This window comes from Pyxicephalus adspersus, chromosome 1 (assembly GCF_032062135.1).
Source record: "Pyxicephalus adspersus chromosome 1, UCB_Pads_2.0, whole genome shotgun sequence".
In the NCBI taxonomy this organism is placed as follows: domain Eukaryota; kingdom Metazoa; phylum Chordata; class Amphibia; order Anura; family Pyxicephalidae; genus Pyxicephalus; species Pyxicephalus adspersus.
The window spans coordinates 97366864-97385543 of NC_092858.1; the positions used below are offsets into that span (position 1 = coordinate 97366864).

The window sequence follows — 18680 nt, forward strand, 5'->3', positions numbered from 1 at the left end:
GTCCACTTCATTGCAACAACCATTAACTCCAACATTAAAAAAAAAATGATTCAAATGATTGTATTTACTGCAATACAACAAAATTAATCATAATTTTCAATACAGTTTATGAAAAACAATAGACTGCATGCCTGAAAAAAGCATATTATGATTTAGAATATAAATAACTGCCACTGGAAATGATCCGCGGTGATGGTAGAACAAAGCAGTTTACAGACAGCACTGGTGTGTTCTCTAAAGAATTTATCTAAAATTCATACATTTCTGTATTTTGGAAATGTTGAACATATGTACCTACAGCACTTTTTAATATTAATATTATTTTTATTAATAAACAGGATTTATATAGTGCCAACATATTACCGGGGCTGTACATAAATGGGCGTTGCAAATGACAGACAGATACAGACAGTGACACAGGAGGAGATGAACCCTGCCCTGACGAGTTTACAATCTGGAAGCTTGCCTATGCTTTTCTTATTGCAGGTTCAGCATTAAAAGAGAATGAAAGATCAAGCAAAACGATGTACTGTAGGGAAACCAAGCTAATATCAAATTAAAAACTGTGTCAAACCCTTTTTAATTAACAAAAGTTTATTCATATTTACCTAAAACCTAATGGCCTGATTTTGGTCAAATTTCAAACCTGACAATTCAAACTTCTTCTTACTGTACAGTTAGAACTTCGTAGGTAAAAGAACACATAACCTATTTTGATCTTTGATTCCTGTATTCTCCAGCTCATGCTGATCACCACTTGGTATTGGTGATATAAATAGAAAAAAAAAATTGTTTCATTTCAGCAATGCTTTCCTGCATACATACCTCATTCTTCTTACTTCCAGTCCTGAGATTTAGATTAGATAACGTGTAGACAGATGTTTTCCCAGTAGACGTTTTGATGAGCAAGTGATCAACCAGCAGTTCCCAGACAGAAAAATAGCTACAAGGTTTTAAAATGTATTTGCTAAAGATTTTATCAAAAGAAAAAAAATTAAAGGAATGTAAACTAATTCAACTCTCACCGTTATATTTTGTATGCCTTTAGGGGTTATAGAAAGAATGCTGAATGGAAATATGAAGATACCAATTGTTGGTAATTAGAGTCCATACTCCTTCTCCAGCATAGATACTCTATGTGCCAAGCTAGACATTTCTACCTTCAACCTCTCAGCTTTCTCTGTGACTTTACATATGTCCTGTTTTACATTAGATTTGGCTGCCTGGTGATGGGCTTCAAATTTGATGATCAGATCCTCCATATCAGCTCTAGTAGGTAATGCCTTTATTAAGGCCAATAACTCTGCAACCTCAGGGATAATAGTTTGCGGAGATACTCACTGAAGAGATAGCATAGGAGAAGCCAAATCACTTACTGTATCCATAAATACCTGCTCTGATAACCACAAAGTTACACTTTGCCTCAGTGCTGTTTTTGGTGTTTCTATGTTGTCCCATTCTGACTGTGGTACGAACAGCTCTGTAGGGAGCATATACTCAGATTTTTTTTTTTTAAATTGAAAACTTCATGTAAATAGGTAACACCAAAAAGCACAATGTAACTGCTGTTTCATTGATTGCACCATTTAGGCAACCCATTAGTAAATGTTTTTTTTTTCCCCAAACAAGACTGTATGAGGTCAAACTAAAGATAATGCTTTAAAACAAAATGTTTTGAACTACAAACCTGTTGGTCAGGTTACACAGAAGGTCGTTAACAAAAAAGTTTTGTAGTCATTGAAGATCTAGAATGAGTCATGAAAGGAAGTAACTTATGACTGCTTAGTAAACTGGAATTTGGGTGGAGGGAAAAAAAGATAACACTTTTTGAAACATATGATCTGGTGACTGAGAAAGATATGAATCTAAAGAATCTCCTTCAGTACTGAACACCTCATATAACAATTACATATATAAACCATATGCTCGGTTTCAGTTTCTTGAGTCAGCTTTGTCAACAATTAATACAGAGAAAATATGACCGTATAAAACCCTGCTGTGACCAGGAACCAGGTGAAATAGAAATATGGGAGCCATCAATGATGAATTTTGCTAAGAACTACTTATAAGCCTGTCATCTCAGTTCTCTAGTGAGTCAGTGCACTGAAAATAACATGCAGACAATAAATTCAAGGCTCCAATCTGCATGCTTGTTTAATGTATGCTATTGACTAGATGACGGTGGTAGAAAAAAATGCAACACCCTAAACTTTTATGTTATAACACAATTTCCATTGGCAAGTTGCTTCTTAAAAAATCTGCTTTGTGTAACTGTAAAATGATAGAAACAATGAGAAAAACCATACTCTTTACAAGTAAACAACGAGAAAATTGATGTGGGCATGGATTCCAAGAGCAGAGGGTACGTTTTCCAGACTACAGAAGCCAACACCATTAGATGGCAGGATACAAACATCCCTGGGGGTCCTTGGTGGATTGTGATCTGGAGGCGCCTAGTATAGTGAAAAGTGACCTTCCTGTAACTATAATCAATTGCCAGGCGAAATCTCCCAGCTACCAGTGGTCAAAAGGAGTTCAAAGTCAACACAGATGATATGGCAGCCACAGGGAAAACAGTGGTGACAGGATCCAGGAGCCATGGTCATTGAAAGACACAAAGAAGGGGTAGGTGTGTGCATACTTGTTAATTATGGCAAAAGCTCACTTTTACCAATAAATGTACTTCCTTTTTAAAGTACTGTTTAGTAAAAACCTGCTAGAAAGCTTACTTGCATAATAAATTTAGCTATTAATAGTTGACAATTATATGTTGAGTATAAAAAAATTTTAAAATAGTGAAATCTTATTTAGACCACTGTCTATTGATGAATAAATATCAAATGATTGGTGATCAATGCATCTGCTGGATAAGTTGAGCAATATGTGCCTTAAAATGAGGTATCCCAACTACCTGAAAAGCCATTTTTTTTCTCATCAATAAATTTTATTTTCCCCTGATGGCATATTTCAAGATGACAACAGCAGGAATTTTCATACTCAAATTGTTGTTTCAGAAAACATGAGACATTCATATACGCAAAGAAGTTCTGCTTTATCCCCATTGAGAATCTTTTGGTTGTAATGGAGAACACTTTACAAACACCTGCAACTCTCCCATCATCAATACAAGATCTGGCCTATTGACACTTCTGGATTCTTCAATAACTGTTACACATCCGTAGTATTCTTGGTCCATGACCTCATTGCTTCTTTATTTGGTCAGCTTTATGAACACGTTGGTGTTTTTGAATGTATCCAGTGAAGATGTCTGATTCAGTGGTAAATTAATATTTTAAAAGTAAATTGTCTACTCTTTATGGAGACTAAACTAACAAATGCTGCTAAAATTATGTTTGAAGACCTAAAGGCCTTTTATAGCCAGGATCTCTAGCTCTTCTATAGGGATGACAAGTTTATAATCTATTTTGTTTTAAGTGAATCCAAGTTAAAGTTCATAGGTGAAGGCGAAAAAATAGGGGAGTGCCCACTGCACTGCACTTACTGTATATGTACTTGAGTATAAACCACAATTGTTTTCCCCAGAAAATACTATTAGAAAATTAATTTCAGTTTATACCTGGGTCACACCAGTAGATGGCACTATGTCATGTAAAGTGTGCAAAACGCATTGAGTTTTTTTATTACACTTTACATGAAGACACAGCCATCTACTGGTGGCCAACAGTAATGCACAAATTATTTTAGCTCAAATAACCCAAAAAAAACAAAAAATAACTACCTTGTGGACAACTGTGAATACATCATATTCAGACATACCTATACCCACATAATTATTTATACGTCGTATTCAGACTACTGTTGTGAGAATTGAGCGAGTATAAACATGTTAAGATGTGATGTGTCATGTACATATATTATTTTAATTATATTCTTTAGTTATACCAACTTTGTGTTTGTGACCGTGTTTTATTTATTTGTGTAATAAGTGTGTGTGTATAGGTCTAAGATATACAACAGTTTTTATTATTACAAATTGTGATGTTTGGTATGGTTTACAATGTCCACCTTTTTGGTATCAGTAGTTAAGTGTTCTCTTCTAACCCAGGCAGGCACACCACCTTTTTTGACCTATATTGTAGATAGTGGATAGAGCCATGTAAGATGCTTTGTCTACACTGTGAACACACTCATCTGTAGGCAATTCCAGGTATCCAAAGTGGCACAATAGTGGGCTGGGTCTTTTCCCCTAAAAGTGTTGCCACAAAGCTAGGATTTTAAAACCTTTTTTTTTTTACTTTACTATACTATTACTTTACTATTATTACTTCTAGAAACATTTTTTTGTAAAGACCTTTTACCTAAAGGGAAGATAGGCTTCTTATTGCAATGCAAAAGCACCAAAAAGACCGTCAGCAACAAATTAAATGGTAGCAAAATGGTATTATTCTCTCCTAACCAAACCAGACTTTTTAGAGAATGTTACAATGCGTGACTTTTCAGTGCATTTTCAAATATTGTGGATCAGGTAAAAGACCAGAAATTTTAAAATCTAATTTTAAAAGGCAACACAAAGTTACATTTGCTATACAAAAAGTTACAATAGTTAAAGTAAACAATAAAAATGACAAAATACTTTACACAGCTGTTTGTACCCATTAAACGTTTATTTCAACGTGTTTTATCCCACATAAGGAAAAGCCTCAAAATATTTCTCTAAAAAGGGTACCACCACTGTGGTAACTATGTATTACTAAGCAAGCTTAAAACAGGTACAGCTATTAAAAAAAAAATCATTTTTTTAATTTTTACAAGAATTCAAATATAACAAAACGATAAATGAAATTGTTCTGTGGATGGTATGTTCAAGTTACACAAACATTAGATTTAATAATAGATGAATAAGTATACTTGGGTAGGTAGTGGAAATGTCAAGGTCCAGGCCTACATAATCTTCCCTAGATTTGAACAATTCACCAAAATTGACATTACAAATGAATAAAGAATAAAAAAAAAAAAAGTGGAAAATATAAAATCAAGTATTTTTCAATAGACAATAATTTGTATAAGTGGAAAAATGTCAGAAGATCACAATATCCTATGCAAAGAATTGTAAGAAAAAGTCCAATCTTAGAATCTGAAATCTGGCTAATCCATTTGCAAGCTGCCTTTCTCATCCTTTTCTGCTCCACTCTCGTCTTCCTCTATTTCTCCCTCCTCCCCGCTGAACTTGTCATGGGCCCACTTGGGGCTGGTGCCAGGTTTTCGAAATACGAATCTGCCCCTTCCTCGAGGGAAACTGGCACGGCCTCTCCCACGATTCACCCATTTGTCCTCGTTTTCCCCTTCCCGGTCATCATGCTGCAGAGAGATGAGAATGGATCAAGACGGTGTCTGGATATTGTCACTGAATTTTTATGGGCGACTCCACACTATGCACTGGCCTTTTGTTTACCACCGCACCTGAAATTGAACATGCTGCTATAACACGCAAAATGGGAATATGAATGTGTTTAACATGTAAAAATTAATCTTCCATACAAAATAAACTCAATTTGAAATTGTAACTAGTTCTGTGCTCATTATAAAAGTGTTATTAGACAGTTTTACTTCAAACTGTAAAGAAAAGTAGTACAAAAATACCATATACAAAAGTAAACAAAGTCTAATGTGACAGATTAGGTAATGTTGTTAAATAAAAAAGCCCATCTTACAGGCAGGACTTGTCAAAGAACAAGAGCAGAGATGGCAATCCAAATAGAAATGGCTCCTGCAAAACACTAGTCTGCCCTGCAGGCACAGATAATGCTACTAAAAAGTGCAGGAATAAAAACTACAAGGACTAATGGAATGGCAAACTTACCAGGTAATACTTTTTGCTTTTGGGTGTATACTCCGGGTCCCATTCCTCTTCACGGTTGCCCCGTTTCTGAAAATCATTGTTGTTGTTATTGTTGTTTCCAGGAAATGCACCTCTGCCCCATGGTCTTGTCCCTCTGGCCCTGTATTGCTGTAGGGACATATTTCAATGTTATACTCACAATAAAATTCAAAAGCCATTGTCGATTCAACTTCAAAAACAAACACACAAAGAAAATATTGTACATGCATAAAATATGCATGAGATGCAAAATTATTAAAACTCTGCTTTGTGATCATAACTGCATCTACAAAAGCCAACAACTATTTTTTACTAAGCATACCAGGAATGTTTGTACAACACCTCCCACCAACTGCGGAAGAACAGTTAGTTTTTATATTAAGGCCTACTGAGCCATGTAATCACCCATAGAATAGAGAAATCCCCTAAAACTCATTCCTCTTTCTACTGACCTGGACAGAAGTAAAACTGAATTGAATCTATTTCCTGAACAAGAACTGCAGTGTGTAGTACAGATTCCTGTAAATGTACATAACTCATAATTTTTGCAAGTTCCACATTTTTTCAAGTTCTGAGAAACTGCAGTAACTGTTTATAGTAACTGTAGTAAGGCAGTGCAAGATCAAATGACACGAGGAAGAAGATGTCCAGCATCATAAAGATAAATGAAGCAGAGCCAGCATGGGACTTGACTGACTCAAGTTTGTGGACAGATCCATCAAGGGTTTGTAATCAGTAAAGGTTATAGAAAAATGTTTTCACAAAACTTTCAATAACTAGATATAATTATAGGGGGCATATACTTTGGGAAGAGTTCACATTGGCAATAAGGTTGCACTTACTGCTTTCATCATGCCGGGAACCCCTGCTGCTTGAAAAACTGCTAGGCCTGAAAAAGACTAGCAGTTACCATCTGTTACCAAATCCCAGGTGCCTAGCAGTTGCCAGTAGTCACTTGGGAGCGGTAAATGGCACAGATTTTACTGCTTATGTGAATTAGGTCTAACATCATTGATTACATTATTACACTACTACAAGAAATCACACTCTAGACATGAACATAAAACATGGAATTCTATGAACAGTTAAGAAATAATAGAAATAAAATATGTAAAAAAAATAGGACATATTCAGGGAGTAGCCATTAGAAAGTAAAAAAAGTATAGAGGAAAGTAAAAAAAAACGGACAATATTAGGGGGATACTGGATACCTATGGCATAATTGGGAACACTAAATTTTTCATGTTTTGACCATCCAGCTACAGTTCCCCTCCTACCTGACTAAAAAAATGTGTGCAATACATTTATGCAGTAATCCAGGCATTATGGATATTAGTTAACAGCTTACAAAAGTTCCCCTTGCTCGTCCTCTGTCACTGGTTCCCAGAAAATCTTTGTTTCCTAAGCGTGCAGAGCTCTCCTCTTTTTCTTCGCTTTCAGTAGGGAATTCCTCTGTTGCTAGTGGTGCTTGCATGGAATGGGAAGAACGTGATGAAGAAGAGGAAGAGCGTGAACGTTCCCGTACTTTTCTGTGCTTCCTATAAAGGGAGGGGGTAGGAGGAGAGAAAAAAAATTTTGAGATTTCCCTAGATGTCTATAGGATAAATTATATTTTTTAATATATTTGTTAGCAGTTATCCACAAGGGTCCAAAGCTTTAAGGAAAATATCTAACAGTAAAATTACTAGAGACTTTAATGTGAACCATCATTTCTTTTACCATTGTACATATCTGGTGTGGAGAAATATTTCACATTAAATGTTATCCACACATGAAGAGATATTCTATACACAAAGCAAAACAGGGGGACTACTTGATCTGATCAATCTACAGATATAGGTCTGTCCATGATGGAATATATAAAACACATCACTTCTGTTCTTTGCTGCAGTAACCACCTTTTACTACTTTAAGAATAGATTTAGAGTTCATAAAGCAGCACAAAAACATATTTAATATTCTGGGGAAAATACTGAAACTGTTCTCTGTATCATAAGAATGGGGGAAGATACTGAAAGTGTTTTCAGTTGAGAGATTTTAACATAACACGTTAGGAGTCACTGACAGTAACTTGTTCCCAAGACACTTTTACAGCATATAAAATCACCAATATTAATCATTACAGACGGATTTTTTAGCATAATTGTTAAGTTACCAAGAAAAAATAATAAATATATATATTTTTTATTACAACATTCATTTTCAGCTCTTACTGCAGATAAATACTGTTATGGTAACTAAGACAGATTTGGGAACTGAACCCAAAATCCTATGCACTGCTTTGCATTAGAAAAAATGCTGCATGTCTGATATTTTGCCCATCCAGCAATGCACTAAAATACAGGTAACAGGTGTTTAATGGATCCTTAAGTTGACAGGTGTCTGAAAAACAATTTACGCCACATACTTGTGTTTTTTTGAGGATTTCCTCGTCTTTTCTGGTTTTTCAGGTGACCTCTCCCTGGATCGGCTTGAATCTCGAGAATCTCCTGAGTCCCTGGAATGGTCACGCTTGTCCTTATGTTTTTTGCGGCGCTCAATATCCTGCCGCAGATCAGAAGGCTCCTCTCTGTATTTGCCTTCCCCCTGAAGTAGCAAAGAAACAAATTAGACTGTTCCCAAAGAAATAATAGTAACAAATACAACAATATGTGTTGTCATAATGGGAATTTGGTTAGGTGACAATAACAAGCTAAAACATTTTCTGGCAAAGTATCACAAATAAGCATTTACTGCTTAACCATGCGTGTACCTTTAATATGAAGTACCCCAAGCATACCTTTAAATCAATAGCACACATACAATTATGGCTGCAAGTACAAAAGCTGACTACCAAAAAGTACTTGCTCTTCCCACCACTGGTCTTGTGACTGCATACAGGAATTGTACGCTTTTAGCAACCCCTTTCAAACTGTAAATAACCTTTTTGCAAAGGGATAACATGAGTTCTGCAGAATGAAACAAAACTAGAATACAGAACAACATAGACAACAAAACATGGAGACTAAATTTCACTGAGCGAACACTACTTATCTGTCACAAGACAAGAAATATGGCTGATCTAAAACACTATGGCAGACAAGTAAAACAAGTCTTCTATATTACAATAAGCAGTAATTATATAGTTCTTGTTCACCAGTTTAGCTGATCTGGAACCCCTGGAAAATAAACAGCCACTTAGTTTCTAGATAAATTTACTAAACCCACCACTAATAACTATATCAATTTACAAGAGGATCATCACAAGGTATAACAGTTTTTTCGATGCTATAAAAGTTGTGACACAAAAAAAGAAAGATTAAATGTCACTTTCTGTGAGAGTCATCTTCAAAATACTCAAGTTATCAACTTTCAATCTACTGGACCTGAAATGCAAGCAAACATTTTACATTTATTTGGGCTATGCATTTCGATTTCAGCAACGAAATTGGTTCTAGAGCATCCAAATCTAAAAAATATTACCTATAAAAGCCCTTTCTTGTGTCCAATAGTGCGATGTACCTTTATTCTAAATGTGATAACCGCAAACCCAGATGTCTTCCCAGAAGTTAGGCAAGAAAGAGGTGGAGAAGTGAGAACAGTGCAGGGTAAATAAACACTCCCATGAGAAGACTGTGTAAGTGTATGATGTAAAAAAAGGCTTTAGGAAAACTCATTTGCAAGTATATGAAAAAAAGGTGCTTAAAATGACCGCCCACTTAATAACTTTGCTGTACAGAGAAAAAAGGTCATTCCAATATTTACCACGTTGCTTTTTTTTTTTTTTTTTTACAATATTTGCAGAAAGTTATCAGGCTACTTATTCAGGGAATCACCAAGCTTTCTTAGATGTCCGTGTAGCGTGAGCCAAACACATAGTGAGGCGAGACTAAGCTCTCTTGGTTTAGGAAACAGGCAGGAAAGGACAATGACAAGCACCTGTGAATTTCAGGACTCTTCCGTGTTTTTGAAGGTTCCTGCTCCTTTGTTTTCTTTACGTAGCTTGAAAACCGCTCACTTAGTGTCACATTTGACGTACCAAAATGATGTTCTGGAAAGATGAAAAATATAAATTATAATTGATATTTATGTTGTTGTTATTATAAACAAACTGTCCTCAATTTTGTGGAGAAAATATCAAAGTGTGTGAATAGAAAGTTACACGAAAGATCCTATTATATAGCCTTCTTTTTAAGTTTACAGAGAATCATACAATTCTTCTGGTAAAAGGAATGCATTAGGTTTGAAAACTAACAAGGGATTGCTGAAACCAAGATGCTATAGAAAAGGTATAATAGTAAGAGCAAATGTGTAAAATATCCGATTTCTCCCTGTGGTCCTTCTCTTTCCAACAAGATAAAAACATCAAGTCAGAACAAGCTGCCATGTTATATTTCCATAAAAATACCAAAGACTTAAATTTCACTATAAACAGCAGGTGCTAAAAACAAGAGAGGGAGTTTAGAATTTAAAATTTAGCAATTCATTTTGTGGTTTTATGGTTTGTGAGGGAAAATAAGCTGCAGTTTGTTGAAATAAAGGCTTTACCACCATTAACCTCCCAACCGCTAACCCCGTACTTTTTCGTTCCCAAAATTTTTGCTATTTTGGATAACCCCGTACTTTTTCGCCTATAGTAAAATCCCACTTACCTGGTCCCGCTGTGCTCATCCAGCGTCGGGTCCAAAAAAAAAAAATTCATGAAAACCTGTAACGCTTTTGGAACAGAAATCTAGACATCAGTGTAACGCTCAGGTGGTTAATCTTATCTACAAGAGAAAGAAATAAAAAAAAATTACCTCTGACATAATGAACAATAGTAACAATATGTTGTGCAAACAGCTCAGATGGACTGCGCGGAGCCTGTGTTGACTGAATATGTTGGAAAATGGACTTAAACTCCTGATCCTTCTTACTGCTGTGGACAAGATCTCGAGACAATTTTCGCTCATGAGCCATAATTCCACTTGGACTAAATATTAAGGAAAAAGGGAAAACAAAAAAAAATGTATATGTTAGTATACACTTATACAATGGTTTAATTTCTTCAAAAAGTTTTACCACAGCCACTCCATATAACCTACTCCATATAACCTACTCCATAAAAAGGTACAAAATACTCCTAATTTACTTCAATTACTTACTTTCTCACTAAATTATGCCTAGTTGTCAGGTGATTTAAAAAAGGAAAAGCCAAGAACAGTATTTTATACCATATGGAGCAGGCCATGCTGAAGAGCCTGGTAATCTATACAGCATTATTTGGAGTTTTCTTTGTTCAAGGCAGGTTTTGCATTCCCATTCAGGTCTATAGAAATGCAAAATGTACTTGAACAATGCTAAATGCAGACGAGAATGAGGTCAGTTGTACCAACTTACTAGTGAATACAGGACAATCTCAAAAGCATCCAATGTCAAACTAAAACCAGGTACAAGACCATTACCTAAAGGCACAGACCCACAAGGTAAGGACAGTAATACAATCTAGTTAGTTCCACTTATTTAAAACGTCCTTCACTTTGTCCCAATGGTCCTCATTCAAGTGTATGATGCAGCAATACTAACATTGAGTGTTGGTAACATTGTAATATAAACCTGACAGCATGCAAGTTTTGAAGACAGAAACTATCAGGCCATGTAAACAGATGATAGAGCACAAGTTAATATTCTGAACTGGTATCAGGGATGATAAATTTGGGTTGCAACACTGGTAAACAATAATCACCAAATTATTACTATAATCCTTCTATAAATAAGATAAAAGGAGAGTCTAGGAATACAAATAGATTTCCCACACTGTACTAGGTGACATTTTAGTAGGCAGACAAATACACTCCGGTGCAAGGCCTCCTTTTATCTCAGGAACAACGGCCACTCAAGCCCATGATATACCCAACTTCCCCGTCACAGGCCTTTCAGTAGTCAACAAATGCAAAGCAGTTATCTATAGTTTCTAAGCAAATCTCAGAGGAAAAACAAGGAAGCAACATGTCTAACATTTACATCTATACCAGGACCACCATGAATGATTGCAGTGACCAAAAGATCTCCATATTGTTGTGTAATGTTAGTAAGAATTACGGTAGGTCTGTCTTTGAAGTAAATCATGAACACCAGCACTTGCCAAAATTTCACTTCTGATTTCGCACATGAATTGCTTTTATGGAAAGGATCCTACACTGGCTGCAAAAAATTTTTAAGCATATAGGATTATGTCAATAACCTAAAGCCCAGGACTGAGCGCACTGCTTCTACCCCATCAAACACATTTTGGTCACCTGCAGATACCTGTACAGCCTTCGTAACTTTCTGGGCCCCTTAAGTTACCCATTTTTGATGTACTAAGCACGTAGCAAGGCTGAAATAACATTGTTCATTGGTAGAACCTATATTGGTAGCTTGACTACAGCATTATCTAGATAACAAGGTTTGCTCTGCCGTGTTGCAATGCACACAATTGTAGATAACATTAATATTAGCCTAAACTTACCGTGCCAGATCCTCATCAAAAGAATCCAGGCGGATGTTAGGACCCGTTTCCCTACTCACTGAAAAACTTGATTTTGAGAAGGACAGGTCTTCTTTGGATAACAGCTTTTCTTTGCTCTCCGATTTCCTGGGTGGTGGAGATTCACTTCTCTCCTTAGAAGCCTTAAAGCCTGTAACTCTGAAATTTTTTTCAGGTAGAAATCCTTTATGACTAGACTTTAAAGTCTTCTCCTCCTTCTTGGGTTTTTCCATATAGATTTCATCATCTGTATCTTCAGATTTTTTTCTTTTCTCCTTGGCACTTGGTATGAAAGACAACTCTTCCCATTTTGCTGGGTCATATGGGTCTTGATTCTTGGAATCACTATCAGAGTCTTTCCTTGCTCTTCCCTTTTTTTCCTGTTCATGTTCTTCCTTTGCATATCTCAACTCAGCCAACTTTATTTTTTCCATCTCTTCCTTCATCTTGTAGCGCTTTGGGGATATGCTCTTTTTATAAGCCCTCTCCAACTCACTCATAGCAAAATCAGTAGGACTTCCACGATCCTTAATTTTTTCTAAATTAGACATTTTTTCTTTCCCATTTTCTTTTTCTAGCTCTGATGCTTTATTCTTCTGTTCTTCCATAAACCTTTAGAAGAAAAGAGAATGAATATAGTCTGGCCCACCAAACACTGCATTAACACAAACTGTGGAGAACATATAAAAATAAATTCCAAGGCTTTTCCCCAATCACTTGCAGATTTATCTTACTTTAAAGTATGTTTCATGACAGTTTCAAGTCCTCTTTTCACAACCACTTTCACTGTACAGGTTATAGAGCTCTCCTTTTTCAGATGGTCACAAATTTATCAGCCAAAGCGGCCAGAGCCAAAGCTTTAAATTTGAGCTCTTTCTTGCAATGTGGAGAATGTTGTTAAAGAACTTAAACCTGTTTACAAAGACATCAGCAGAAGGAAAACAAATTTGCCCCTAAAAAGACACTTTTGTGTAAAAATGTCACAGAATATATAGCAATATATGGATAGCAACTCTGGTACACTAGGGTTGTTCTTCAAAACCATTTGAGATGGAAAATGGCTTAAACACGCAGGAGTTGAATATGCAATTCAAGACAAGGAAAAACAATGTGGGGCAGGGGTGTGCAAATGAATAAACTATTAAAAAAAAACAGCAGTTCTACATGAGCACAAAAAAAAAAAAAAAAAAAGCTGAATCTTGTGCATATAGTAGATATAACTCCCACATCAAGCCTTTCTTCCTGCCTTTTTGATACTTATCAGTGTATTTCAATGTGTAAATTTTCAACCATTTAAGAAACTCCAAATCATATATAGGACAGAATTACATAGTTAATTTGGCAAACCTAACACTGTATGCAAATTCAAATAATTTTTGGTAAACTGTGGCCTTCCATGAAAAGAAAATATAGGCAGCAGCACTCCATTCACTCCAAATTCAGCAGTATTTTTTTAGTTTTCACTGCAAAGTCTCAGATTAAAAAACTAAGCCATTGAAATCGGGCTTATTCGGCTACCAGGTGGTGTGACAAGCTGCACTGCTCCTGAATTCAAAGCAGAGTTCCCACTCTCCTGTAGACTGTGTATACTGTAATACAGAGGGAAGGATAAAGTTTTAGGGGCAGTGTTCTCCCCAGCCCCTTTTAGCCAGGTGCACCACCCTGCACTTTTCAGTAATCACCCGGATGCTTTTGAGTAGTTACTGAAGAGTTGGGTCACAATACGAGGACTGCAACCCGCCTACAAATTCTTCCCACCCACCTTAAAAAAAATGTATGGGTTGAACACTGAGGAAGCATGGTTATCAGCATTGTCATTGACACTGAATCTGTTGCCAAAGTCCTTCCACTGAGAGTTGCAGAATATTTTTTTTTTTTTTTGGATTGGCATGATAAATTGAGCAGGCAATTGTCATATGGAATCCTTTAGTTAACCTTTAGTAATTTTCTCATTAGATGCAGGAACAGTCTTGCCCCTATTTTTAAAAAAAATATCATTGTTGATTCTGTCATTACAAGCTCATATGATACGACATTCCACAGCTAAACCACAAGTGCCTCATCTCTAAACACAACTCAACTGATGCCCTTTTGTCCTACATAGAGTCTGAAAAAAAGCCTATTAGCCGGAGATTCATACCGACTTTGTACACACTAAGACCTCCCTCCCCCTACTCCCCTAAACCTACCCAATATTTCCAGTCTTACTCCATAAGGTAATTCAATTGATTTTCCTAGTTTTGAAAACTGTACTAAGTATGTCAGATACAGGGTGACACATAAAATGTACTTCACCTAGAACTGCTGCTTTAGGATGAAATAATGAATCACACATGATGCCAGTCTGTGCTCAGGTAAAACCAGTTACTTACCAGTTTGTCCTAAACCTAAAATACGATCTTAAATAGAATTTGCGCTTTCATCCAAGCTACTTGAGTCACTTTACCAACCTGTACTTGGCAGAACAGCATTTTGAATGTGCTTTTATCTTATTATGTTATTTGGTCTGAATTTAGGACCATGATACATTGTTCTCCTCTGCAGTGGAGCGATTCTCTTTAAAAACACAAACTGGAAAAGAAAGCCTCAACAGGCTAAAAAATACTTCAACAATGCTGAAAGTCTCCTAGAGGGTTTAAAATTTGCCTGCACACTGTAAACAAAATAAAAAACAAAAATATATATATAAAAAATGGAAAGTAAACACATTAGTATTAGTTTGGCCAAAACTACAGTCAAGGATTTTAAAAGGTGTCCCCTAGAACCAATATCATTTATTTTTTTTAAATCCTCAGGTAATAAGGTCTGTTCTCATCTGGGTACAGTTCCTGAAATCTGATGCCTTAGCTATTAAGCGCATTCATTTTTGTTTTTCTTTTTTATACTTGGGTCACACGAGTAGTGCTTTTCCTTGTTCAAATAACTTCTGGGAAAGAATAGCTCAAGATATTACATAACTAATCAGAGATGAACAGCATTTTCAACACTCAGCTTCAGAAATTGAGTATATACAATGTCTCAAAACCTCTATAGCTAATAAAATGCTTAAACACCCATTAGAAAATGCACCATTTTAATAAAGGGCTTGTCAATATTTACCAAGCTTCATGCATTAACAAAGGTTATAAAGAAAAAGGTGTTAAAGATAGAGGCTCTCATTACCAATCTTTTTTAGATTGTAGCTGACTGGCTAATATTGTCACCTTCTAACATGAATAACTGACCAAGCGTAAACAAGGTAACCGATAAAGGAATCATATTTTCATGCAGCTTCTAGTTCACTGACTTAGACAGAAAAAAAACCCCAAAGAGGTCACAATAACAGCCAGTAAAGAGGAGGAGGTCAGCCTGTTCCTCGGCCTTGCATTAATGCCAGGCTTTGCAAATGAAGCTGATGTAAATGCGTGCTAAAACAGTAGAGGTCAGTATCACATACAATGTGATACTGAACCTGTGGTAAAACAAACTTTTATAAAACAGTGCTAATCATTATGACATGTAGTAACATCAATTTGCAAATTTTATTTCTGCTTATTGTAAAGTGTTAGAAGATGGTCCACCACAAAGCATTGCACACTACACTACAACTTTTACAAAGTGTAATTGTATAAACACCTTAGTTGCTTGTTTCTCTTGGACGTTGGTAAGATTATCGAAGTTCCCCTATAACATTATAGATTGCTATAACTAGCAATCTAAATTAAAATATATAATTATTTTAAAAAAAATATTCAATCTTGGTGAAAAGTCTAACTCAGCTATATTGAGGGTAATCATAATGTCACAAAGCATACCTTTTATATCCTGTGCCAATTGGTGCAGTCAACTCTCCAGATCTGCCCTCTTCTTTTTGATTTCCATAGAGTGAACCCAGTGTGGGTGGGCTTTTGGTCATAGGACTCTTTCTTGGTGGGCTCAAGCTGTGCTCAAAAGGGCTCTGGCGAGATGATGACCTAAAATTGCCACCACTCTGTAAGACAGAGGGGGAAGGAGGACTGGGTTTTTGCCCTGGACTTGGCCTGGGAGAGCAACGTCTCACCACTACAGACTGCACAGAGCTTTTAACTGTGGGTGCACGTTCATCAGGACTGCGCTGGGGTACAGGACTCGTATCATAAGCTTCCATATCCTGCCATGTCTTACTGCTTTCTGTTTTATCATTATCAGCCACTGATGCAGACTGCTCCTTTGAGTCATCATCCGCCTGTACAGAGCTTCTTTGATCCTTTGAATGGCTCTTCTTTTCCTTTTTGGATTTACGTTTAGTTTCCACTCTACTGTGATTGGAGGATGACCTAGAAGATGAAGACCTTCTAGAGCGGTCAGAGGATGACTTGTCTGAGTTTCTTGAGCGGCTCCTTGACCTAGGAGACACTGATCTCCTTTTTGGGGAGCGGGAACGAGACCGACCTCTTCGGGGACTATATTGTTGACGGTTGTAATTCTGCCAGTTAGGGCGATAATTTACATATCCCCCACGATTATGCTGACCCCGAGGATAAAATCCTCTTCCACGATTACGGAAATACTATGGTCTTCTATAGCCTCGGTTATGGCCTCTAAAGTCACGATTTTGGTAAACCCTTGGATAATTTCTCTCTCTATTATACCCAGGAGAATAGGATCTTGATCGAGAGCGAGAACTAATAAAGAAAGAAAAAAAGAAAAGTTTTCAGTTAAGAGGACAATGAAAATTGGGGAATTAACCATTACACACATTTAGCATTCACTAAAGCTTACTTACAGTAAGCTTGAGAATTTCTGCCTTGACAAGTTTTATATATATATATATGGACTAATGTAATAGTTTGTATTATTTAAAAAACACAAACACATTAATGTATCTTTATTTAAATGTATGATTAGCATTACATATCTATTAAGACTAAAGTATGTAGGTTAGCTATATTAGTCAAATACGACTACTTGCAGTTTTACAAGGAAAATACAGGATGGGGAAGCCAACAGAGATGTCTAGCTTAGTAAAAGATCTTAAATTTAAAAATCTGTCTGGGATAATCTTCCTTTAAAGTCACTACTAATATATTTTCACATAAATTAGTCAGTCTCAATGTGCATAATACCTATGTAAGTGTTTGCCAATCTAAAAGTAACCATTTGAATCAGATGACCAACATTGAAAACTTATGGGTATCTTTATTCAAATCTGAAAAGTATTAGACTGCCCACACGCCATAAAATTTCTAATCAACAATGAATGAAGAAATCATTAACAGCCCGTCTTACCAAAAACATAGATTGTGCTGGTTAGGTTTAATTTTTTTTACAATAAAAAAAGGAAAAAAAGTGCAAAGCCAGTTTTTTCATACCATTTCAAACCTCAAAATAAAAAGATATCCTATTATATATAAATTATATATATATATATATAAAAAATAAAATAAAAGATAACACAACACCTGCTTCTTAGGACTGTATGAACATAACTGAATTCATTAACAATAACCTAGCAGATCTCAGGACTGACCAAGGTCAAAGGGTACAAAGAAGATTTGCAATATTTTATCACCACTAACACTTTGCTGAATTTTTCTACAATTACATGCATGTTCCTCAAACCATTCTTGCAAATCTAAATTATTGTGCCCTTAAGCTATTGTCCCTACCACAGTCAAATACATTCGCACAATTGACATAAAAGACCAAAGTGCAAAAAGCAAGCATGATGAATCTCACACAAAGATTTTGAACAACTCATCTGCACCTACACAACTGAAGTTATATGTATTTTGTAGGAATAATTTAGTTTTAAATATTTTTTTTTTTTAATTATTAATTATATAACATGCAACATGACAGTACCTGCAAAAGTAAAAACCCACATTTAATGGAAGAAACAGGTTCTGAATATACAATATATAGTCATCCTCTACAGGTATATGCACAATCCTTGTAACAAACTTAGCATCATCATTAGGAATGAGCAGGATGGCCACTGTAGTGATCAGAGCTGTTCAGCTGCTTGGTCGGGGTCATGGTACAATCCGCCATGTGCATAGCACAGACAGGGCATTGTCAAATAAGATTATCTAAAACATAATGCTTGAATGGCTTAGATTTTACTCTATTTTATATACAAAAAAACAGCTACATACTGGGAGGTCTGTGAGCGAGGGTAAAAGCAATATCCCAACAAGTTTTAAACTGCACATACAGATCTAATATACACGAATGAATAGTGTCTTTTTCCTGGTTGCTATAAATTAAAAGGCTTAGACAAGTTTCATATCAAGTAATTTAAAAATGAAAAGCCAGTTCTTAATTCATTCAAGTGTTATAACGTAATTTTACAGAAAATGTAAAACCTATTAAGAAGGGTCCAAAGCAGGTGAA

General features: G+C 35.9%; 1 protein-coding gene across 1 annotated transcript in view; it reads right to left on the reverse strand.

Annotated features, from left to right (window-relative positions):
* Positions 1 to 4606: 4606 nt before the first annotated feature.
* THRAP3 (thyroid hormone receptor associated protein 3) overlaps positions 4607 to 18680 on the reverse strand; it is a 28250-nt gene continuing 14176 nt past the window's right edge. Inside the window, 8 exon segments of the mRNA XM_072419874.1 lie at positions 4607 to 5319; positions 5822 to 5968; positions 7188 to 7377; positions 8247 to 8425; positions 9694 to 9869; positions 10618 to 10790; positions 12309 to 12938; positions 16121 to 16969. Coding sequence (XP_072275975.1) covers positions 5107 to 5319; positions 5822 to 5968; positions 7188 to 7377; positions 8247 to 8425; positions 9694 to 9869; positions 10618 to 10790; positions 12309 to 12938; positions 16121 to 16969 — 2557 coding nt within the window. The 3' untranslated portion in view covers positions 4607 to 5106.